This window comes from Engraulis encrasicolus, chromosome 5 (genome assembly GCF_034702125.1).
Source record: "Engraulis encrasicolus isolate BLACKSEA-1 chromosome 5, IST_EnEncr_1.0, whole genome shotgun sequence".
Lineage (NCBI taxonomy): Eukaryota > Metazoa > Chordata > Actinopteri > Clupeiformes > Engraulidae > Engraulis > Engraulis encrasicolus.
The window spans coordinates 50,546,795-50,556,794 of NC_085861.1; the positions used below are offsets into that span (position 1 = coordinate 50,546,795).

Below are 10,000 nucleotides of genomic sequence, written 5' to 3' on the forward strand. Positions count from 1 at the left end.
AGAGAGAGACAGAGAGAGAGACAGAGAGAAATGAATAAAGAGGAAAGCAAACAATGGGGACAGCCCAACAAAACCATGCAGAGTAGCAGACAAAAAAATAAAACAGAGGATACTCAGAAAGAAAAAAGGAGAGGAAAAAAGTTAGTGATAAAAAGGTACTGTAAGCAGAAAGGGGAGAGGAAAGAATGGGCTGGTGGTATGGAATATGAGTGGAGGAAGGAGTTGAACTAAGGAAAGATGATATGAAGAAGATGTGAGGAGCACAGAGTGACAGGCAGTTTGTACTGTAGCCAGGAAGAATAACTTATGGATGGTGGCAATAATAACAAGAGACAACAACAATACAACAACAACAGCCAATAAGGACACTTCATCCGCCCTTACACCACCCCAAATGCTAGCATGCGTGCACACACACACGCGCACACACACACACTGGACCCGGGTGGTCTGACATAAAACAACAGTGACATTTCTGGATCCTTTCTGAACCTCACTGTACTGTACCACATACTGTAGGTGGCTCTCTATTTCAGCATCTGCTGGTCTAAATGCTTAGTGAGTTGGTCTTGGCAGGGCCAGATTAACACACAGGCTAGATATGGCTGCAGCCTACCAGGGGGCCACCAAAGTGAAAAATTGCAGAATGGTGACAAGATGCAATATTGGAAAAAAATAATCATCTGTCATGTTGAGTGCAGTTGGTAGAAATGCTATCCTTAATAATTCCTAGCTCGTAATGATGACACTGTCAATGTACATGTGTCATGAAAGTTGTCCTTGTAACCTGTAGCCTAGGGGCCCCAGACCATCTTAATGCAGCTCTGGGTCTTGGAATTGGAATTGGAAGTTCAAATCCCCTATCATACATGGCTGCTCTGCCCTTGAGCAAGGTACCTAATGTCGCATTGCTCCTGGAACTGTAACCAATAATTTGCATATGGACTGTACCTAAATAACTAAGCATCTTTGGATAAAAGCGCCAGATAAATGTAACGTAATTTAATATAATTTCAAGCCCAGACAGTACTGTCTCAAAGCATCACTAAGTAATTCAAAGTGGTTTGTCTCACATTAAAATGAAAGAATAGAAAGGCCCACTCTTAAAAAGTCTGTCTGAAAAGCCGCTTTGAATTCAGAAGGGTCTTGCATCTTATTACAAGTTGAGGAAGCACTGGAAGAACTGTTCTTTGTCTTGTTCATACAGGGCTGTAAGAGCTGCTGACCCTGACTACAGCCCATCAACCAGCCTGGTTGTTCATCTGTCTTGAGGAGAGATAATAAAGATCCTCATACTGATGGATGCTCCAAACGTAAATTATGAGCACGTTTTGAACATTGGGCATTTATTATTTCTTTCATTTGAGACCGTTTGGTCCAGCACCTGCACTTTCTCTTTCTCTCTCTCTCTCTCTCTCTCTCTCTCTCTCAGACAGGATAGTGGAGGAGAGACAGGAAGTGAGTTGGGAGAGAGGAAGGGCCGAGAAAGGACCCGGGCCAGGAATCGAACCCGGGTCGGCCGCATAGTAGACATGTGCCCTACTACGCCACGGTAGGATCTTGGATTCATTTTTGCTTCTGATCTTACCACTATGTGTATGGGCGGCAGGGTCTCTCTCTCTCTCTCTCATATAAATTTTTGCTTCCGGTCTTACCACTATGTGTATGGGCGGCAGGGTCTCTCTCTCTCTCTCTCATATTAGTTTTTGCTTCCGGTCTTACCACTATGTGTATGGGCGGCAGGGTCTTGAGCATGGCGTCGGGGGCCAGCAGCGGCGACATATAGGGGTTGCGCACCAACGCCGAGCTCTGCAGGGGCATATGGGCCGTCTGCTCCGAGCGCAAGGGCTCAAAGTCCAGCGGGAACTCGCGCGGGTTCTCCTTTCCCTCCTCGCCATCGGGAGGCGGTATGGCCACCTCGGACATGGCAGTAGACATGGACGGGTCGTCTGGCGGCGTGCTGAGGAAGAAGCTGATATCTTCGTCCTGCGGCTGCAGAGGAGAGAGCGACACTGTTGATTTAGTTTAGTTCAGTTTAGTTCAGTTTAACAGGGACCATGCACAACAGTCATTGTTTTACAACAGGGATGGCCAACTTTCATGATCAGAAGGGCCACATTTTTTCATAGCTACCGTTGAAGGGCCACATGACTACGGAGATCTGACCGCCAATCACAGACTTTGAGGTACAGTTGGTTACTTACTGCCGAAGTTGTTTGGAAGGAGTAGGAGGGTTCTATGTTGGCCAACAACAGTACAATTACATTAATTCAGAATTAGTTTTTTTTAAATGGGGCTGTAATGCACTACATGTAATGTAATGCACTACAACTTGGTCATTGCCATTCTGGTAATAACAAATTAGTGCCTCAACGGATTAAAAATGTTTTATCTCTGGGCCGCACTGAGTGAGGAGGCGGGCCACATGTGGTCCCCGGGCCTCCAGTTACCCATCCCTGGTTTACAAGAGTAAAAAGATGACTTGCGCCAGATTATAGCTGATGGCTAATTTCCATCTGTGCAGTCCCTGGAGCAGCAGGGTATTGGATTTAGTGTGCACAAGGGTATTGGTATTGATTTCACTGGGCTACAGAGGGAGTTGGTGTTGGGGGATGATGGAGAGGGAGAATGGGCATGGAGGGCAGTGAGCGGTAGATTACAGATGAGAGGCATGGAGAACTCAATGATAGAGAAAGGGGAGATACAGTATAGTGGATGGAGGAAGATGATGGAGGACCATGGAGGTAGACAGAGGTAAATGGAAAGGGAGGGTGTGTGAAGGTAGACGCTGGTAGAAAGACGTCTGAGAGACATTCCGCAAGAATCTGTGTGATGGGGTGTCACAACTTTTCCCGGGGAGGAACTGACAAGGTACTGTAGGAGGAGGAGACTTAGAAGTCTGAGCGGAGTGGCGTTTGCTGTATTATTTAAAACCCCAGCTGTCACGGCTCGGCCTACCGAGGGACATGGAGAGGTGCTGGTGTCGATGCCAGCACTATGAGATGAGATGTGAGATGGGTTCAGATGGCCTATTTTTTCTTTTTGCTCACACACACACACACACACACACACACAGATGAAGATGAAGAGCCAAGTTTCCGTCAACCCTCCCTGAACCTTGGGAGAACCTACCGGAAGGGGAAACTTGCTGATTGATGTCGAAAGTGGCTCATTTCCATTTGTTTTGTTTTTGTTCGATTTCTGACAAGCATATCACAATCTAAGAAACATTCAGTCTAGTATAGTGTTTCTCAACCTTTTTGGAGCAAACGCCCACTTCATCTCATCATAAACATGCCCACGCCCCCCTTATTAATGAAAAATGAAGTAGACCAGAGCCATATAACAGAGTTACGTCACTCCCATAGACCTCTATGGTCCAATCTTTCCACAGCAATGGCGGCTCTCATGGAGCCTCACGGAGCGTTAACATGGAAATCCCCATTGACTTTAGTTCTATTAGAAGTAGTTACTTAGTTCTAGGAGGTGGCCGTAGAACACAGAAAATGTGGTAAAGGTAATGTAATTTGTTTGTACTTAATCTTTGTTTGGTATGTGATGGTTCTGTGTTAGTTTCCAACGAACAGAAGTTTACTGTTAAGAAACATTTTAATCTACGCGAATCACATCACCAACCGACTTCCTGGTCCCCGGTTTGCGCAACTCTTATTAGACGGCTCTGAAGTAGACCAATGGCGACTAAGCCCCACCCTCACTCAGCTGCATCCTTCTCAATGCCCCCCTAGGGCTCAACGCCCCCTGTTGAGAAACACGTCTCGTACATTTAGTCATATCCTAAATGATTCGGTATGTTGCTCTCACTTTCTGCCATCTTAACACATTTTTTTTTATTGACGTTCAGAGGTCAACTCTGTGTTCCGGAGGTTAGAAAAAACCTGTTGTGTGCTCCCTCTGTTAGTGTGGCATATGTGAATTCACTAATTATCTGATTTAACACCAACATGGATTCTGTGAAAAATCACAAGGTACATGTGTGTGCAGTATTACACGCATCATACAGTGTGGTCTGATCTGTTTGTGTCTTTACTGTACGCCTGTCTTTCTGTTTGTCTGTCAATCGACGGTATAGTTTTGATGAAGACAGAAGCTATAGTGTCGAAACATGTCAGGTAAACGATAAAAAAAACTTAAACTTGTCTGAAGTAAAAGCTGTATGTCTGTCAATCTCTTTGCCTGCCTGTTTGACTGTCTGTCTGTTCTTTTCTGTATGTGTTTTTCTCTCTGTCAGTCGACCTGCCTGCTTGCCTGTCCTTTCTATCTGCCTAGTCTGGCTGCCTGTACTATTTCTGTCACAGTGCACAGAGAGAGAGCAAGCTGACAATTATGCAGCGTTCATTCAATAATAAGAGAGTCCAATGCGTCACTCCTCTAGTTGGTTGTGCTCTCCAAGTGTTGAATTAACACTGCAAAATCTACTGAGTTACTATAGTGCTAACATGAACATTACCCTGCACTCATATGGTCTTGGAAGGGAGATCATGGACAATTAGTTGCAACAGGGGATGGTACAACATCTAGTTTTTTTCTTGCTAAAGTGAGTAAAGCACATACATTACCAAGATGAATCCAACTAAGTATAATCTCTGGCAGGAGAAGAAAAGTAGATGTTGCAACCATCCTTTGTTGCAACTGTCCCTGGACTCCAACACGGTTTGTCCTGTTACACATAGACAGTGGCTATATAGTCACAGGTATTACCGTGCACTCGGTGAGCAGTGTTGAAGTGTGGGTGGAGGTGAGGTGGGAGCCCAGGTCTTGGCACGTGCGGCTCTTGAGCGAGTCTCTGTTCTTGGAGAAGTCCGACGTCTGCTTGGGGGGCACGGGGGGGTCGGCGTGAGGAGAGGACAGCGTCGCCTCAGATACACTCTTCCTCACCGTGTCTACAGAGGGAAATGAGAGAGAGAGAGAGAGAGAGAATAATATTATAATAATAATACAAAGAAGAAGAAGCAGATGAACAAGACGACCAAGACAGAGAAAGAGAGGATGACAAAAAAGGGAAGAAGAAGAAGGAGAAGAAGAAGAAGACGAAAGAAACCAAGGTAGGAATGGAATCAACACAGATGATGTGAGAGCAGAAAGAGAAAAATGGTGTGAAAATACAGAGGTCAGAAATGATAGGAAAGAGGTAGTGAGAGATAGAGAAAGGAAGAAAGAAGATAAGGAAGCCAGAGAAACAGAGCGGAAGACAGAGAAAAAAAGGACAGCAGCCAGCCATATAATTGTTCAAGAGACAGAGAGAAAAGTAAGAAAAAGTGCCAAGGAGAAAAATAGAGGTGCCGAGAGAGAGAAAACATGAAAGAGCAAGAGGGCGATGAAATAAAAAGAAGAAGGAGAGGTAAAAGTTCAGTTTAAAAATGGAGCCCAAACATTGCATAGAAACGGCTGTAATGCTGTAGTAGAGGCTGCAAGTCTGCCGGCGTACATCTGCAGCTCTGGCCCGTCCATGAGCTAAGCCCAATGTCATTGGCAGCCCTCAAGGTCAAAGCCAGAGTCATCCAGCAAGCAGAGGCAGAGGCAGAGGCGCCGCGAGAGGCATGGAGGGAGAGGGATCAGCCAGATGGAAGAGGAAAGAACACGCAGCAGGCGCACAAGACTTCGCACGCACGCACGCACGCACGCACGCACGCAGGCATACACACAGACACACACACACACACACACACACACACACACACACACACAAAATGCACGCGCATGCACACGCACACACACACACACACACACACACACACACACACACACACACACACACACACCAGAAGGAATGAGGAGTGGCAAAGAAAATTCCAAAAGCTTCTGATGCTAAAACATCAAATGGATTATAGAAAAAAAAGAAAGAAAAGAAAAAAGTAAACAGAAAAAGTGGGGAGACTACAGACGGAGGAGGAGAAGAAGAGGAAGAGGAAGAGGAAGAGGAAGAGGGGAAGCAGGAGCGGGGTGGTGGATAACGCCCCCTCACGCCGAGATTGGATGAGCCCCGTTGACCAGGAGACTGTTGCCAAGGAGCCGGGCCAGGCAGAATGGTGATTGGAGAAGGTGGTGGTGCGCGGCGCTATGGGAAGGTGGTGGTGTTTGGCTTAGGTGGAGTGGTGGAGGTGGAGGTGGAGGTGGAGGTGGAGGTGGGTGGGGGGGGGGGAAGGTGGGGGAGGGGGGAGGCTTGGGCACCATGCTGGAGCTGAAGTCGGAACTCATTTTGATGATCGTGGTGTCAGTGTGACTTTCTATCCCTTCCTGAGCCCCTCCTGGCGTTCTTTGTGTGTAGAGTCGGTGTGTATGTGTGTGCCAGAGAGAGAGAGAGAGAGAGAGAGAGAGAGAGAGAGAGAGAGAGAGAGAGAGAGAGAGATTGGCATACATCTGTGTAAGAGTGTGTTCATGTGTTTGTGTGTGTATGTGTGTGCGTGTGCGTGTGGAGGGGGAGAGGTGGTCCAAGTTCCTCTGATGTTGCCCACACACTGGCAGTCATTAGGCAAGAGCCCGCCCCAATTGCCAAGCCTTTGTCACTCTGGCAAGTGGACACAACAGGCCGCCTTCACTCAAAAGCTCACGTACCCACCCAACTCAACTCAGTAACTAACATGTATGCACCGGCATGTACACACACGCACAAACGCACGCACTGCACAGTGCACACATAGATAAACACACACACACACACACACAGGCATGTACGCACTGCACAGTGCACACACACAGTACACAGTGCACACACACAGTGCACAGTGCACGCACGCACGCACGCGCGCACACACACACACACACACACACACACACACACACACACACACACGCACACACACACACACACACACACACACACACACACACACACACACACACACACACACACGCACACAGGCACACAGGCACACAGGCACACAGGCACGTACGCACTGCACAGTGCACACACACTGCACAGTGAATACACAGATAGACACACACACACACACGTCATGTGCTCAGGCACGTACGCACTGCACAGTGTACACACACACTACACAGTGAATACACACACACACATACACATGGAGGGCAGGCGATGACGGAGCCAGGAGATTAAAATATTACTCCCCTGATTAGGTATATTAATTAAAACGGCAGGGAGTCATTTAGTGGGAAATTACCACACGAGAGGCGTCTGTGATGGTCTGACGCGGGAAGGCGGTCGAGCATATTATTATTAGGCCCTTTTGTTCCCTTCTTTACGAGCCCATTTCAGCAACAAGAGAGAACTCGCAGCAGTCTATTCACAGCCAGACCTACAGGTTTACGACTGGGGGCTGTTCGTCGGAACGGAAGGTGGGGTTTCCTTCACCTCGCACTTCAGTTATACTTCTCAAAGTCGAGTTACGAAAGTATAAAAGTGTCCACAATGCGTTGTTTTGTCTGTGATGAACAGCATCTTCCTCACTACTGCATATATTTTGCAAGTTCTATGGGTGCTCTTTCTCAAACGATTGACTATACTGTATATACTGCCCACTGCCCTAACGATTTACAGTGGAGGTGCACGGCTTCATCCATGCTGTTAAGCTAATTGGCGTCACGCTAGCTTGGGCCTACCCACAGTGTCTGTGATGCGGTATATGGTGTTTAAGTCAGTATGGCTTATCCCCATTTCCCCCCTTGTCGGACAAATCCATAGCCCATGTAAAACCGACCCTTAACACATTCTTGTCATTCACTGGTCTGATTCTTTTGTAGCAGTGTTTTCAAAAAAAGTAAGAGGAGGCATTTGGAACATTAGCAAGGCCACGCACTCCTAGCGATGAAACACCTTCAGCTAAGTCAGGCCAAGACCAAAACAAATATCGTGTCTGAGCTCTGGAGGAATTGGGAACTCCACCCACTTTGTGGGGAAGCAATCTACTTTGAGCAGCTCCAATGGCCCAGGGTAGAGACGTGTTCAAGGCAGTGATGTAGTTTAAGCAGACATTCTATTGGGGCTAAGAAAATGTTTGGTCTGAACTTCAGCACAGCCTTTTCTGGCCTTGACCAGTAGCAAACCGAAGAAGGCGGGTTAACCAGGCCGTTTGGGGAACGTTATTCGTTATCTTCTTGGTCAGACCAACATCTTGGTAGAGATTTGAAAGTCGATGAGGCATACGAAACACAGTCACTCACCAAGCTCTTAAAACTTCCTGTCTACTGAAGGTTTGCCAGAACAATCTTTCTGCTCATAAGCTTTCTGCAGAAGCCAGGCTGGGAACAAGCAAGATGATTAGTGAAACAATCTTGATTACTCAACAACATCAGAGCTAGGTTTGGACAAAAGGCTGTCGTCAGTCATTGCGTGTGCCTGTTTCTTGTATCGAGAACAAATGAGCCTCAAATTCTGGCATCTGAACCAAAGGTTAAAAGACTTCCAAGGCTACCGGCGTAATGAAGCCATCTTGTAGTTTTGCAGACTAATGAGGCAGAGTACCAACTGGACTCTGCTTTTACTTTCTGTGTCTTTGGTGTCCCTTGTCTTGTTTATTTGGCATTTTTTTTAGGAGGCAGAAGAAGTCACAGGAGTCAGGACCGCACCACAAACACCCAGACTGAGTAGAGGAGGAGAGCTCCTGATTCCAATTAGCAAAACAGGAAGAGAGAGGGAACAAGGAGAAGGGCACATAAAAAAGGCTGTTTATAGTCTGCCTTGAAATATATAGAGCTATCTCAGAGAGTAGGCAGCCCATCCATCTTCACCTGTTTAAACAAACACACACACAATCACACACACACACAATCACACACACAATCACTCACACACGCACGCACGCACGCACGCACACGCACGCACGCACACACACGCACACACACGCACGCACACACACGCACGCACACGCACACACACACTCACACGCACACACACGCACACTCTCTCACGCTTTCTCTCGCCTTCTCTCTCTCTCGCTTTCTTTCTCTCTCTCTCTCTCTGTCTCTCTCTCTCTCCTTGTCAAACCCTCAACGAAGGTCACCAGCAGGAAACTGAGTTCCCTTGAGTTCCTCCTGTTGACTGACAGCCTCCTCGACCAATTACCTGCATTCTAGGGGGGGGCGGGGCTAAGCCAGACAGGAAGTGCAGGTATGGATGCTGGGAGGTCAGGAGCAGCCTGGGTCCACTTCAATATGTGATCTCCCGTCCTCCCTAGTGCGTGTGGCCTCGCGATAACGTCGCAAGATGTCATTCATAGTTTTAATTCAATATCTTGCAAAAGTGCAATTCATTTTCTCATTTGCCTTTGGGATGCTGAATGGGGAAAAGTCCCCCCAAAAGTTGTGACTAGGCTTACAGCGGGCCGGGGACACTTTCACCATTTCCCAATGTCAAGTGTTCTAGCCTTGATAGTGCGTGAATCGCCCAGAGATTGGATACTCTTTGGTGAACTCCGCAGAGTATCCAATCACTAGGCGTTTCACACACCACCAAGGCTAGAACACTTGACATTGGGAAATGGTGACCATTATTTATTTTTTCCCACAGAGGCGGGTCGACAGCGAAGCGCAAGACCACAAGCACAAGTCGAGGAGGACATGACTTTGGAGAGAGGATGGAATGGACCCCTATATGACGTGAAGGGGAAAGGAGGGGGCTTGTGCTGTACGGTTGATTGACAGTAAGATAGAGCCCCCCTACCAGAGGAAGAGGCGGTGCTGGGAGAGTGGAGGGAGGGCACCAGTAAGGTCAGCGGGCGCCTGAGCAGGAGCCACAGGCGCCAGAACGCTGCAGGGAAGACACAGGCTGAGAACATGACAGCACAGGACAGGAGGGAGAAACATAGATACACACAGAAACACAGATACACACACATGTATACATGAAGACATACAGGCACACACAAACACACTTTGGGGAAGACACAGGCTGAGAACATGACAGCACAGGACAGGATGGAGAAACACACTGAAGGTCACCTACTCAAGGTTAATTCATAGACTCACACGCACAGACAGACAAATACAGACACACAGACAAATACACACACGTACACAC

At 47.5% G+C, this 10,000-nt stretch overlaps 1 protein-coding gene across 3 annotated transcripts in view; it reads right to left on the reverse strand.

Annotated features, from left to right (window-relative positions):
* Positions 1-10,000, reverse strand: part of lipeb (lipase, hormone-sensitive b) — a 73,340-nt gene that overhangs the window by 2,163 nt on the left and 61,177 nt on the right. For all 3 annotated transcript variants that reach the window (XM_063199648.1, XM_063199649.1, XM_063199650.1), the window contains exons 11-12: positions 4,720-4,901; positions 1,723-1,992 (exon numbers count right to left, since the gene is read on the reverse strand). In XM_063199648.1, the coding sequence (XP_063055718.1) occupies positions 1,723-1,992; positions 4,720-4,901 (452 nt within the window). The remainder of the gene's footprint in view (positions 1-1,722; positions 1,993-4,719; positions 4,902-10,000) is intronic.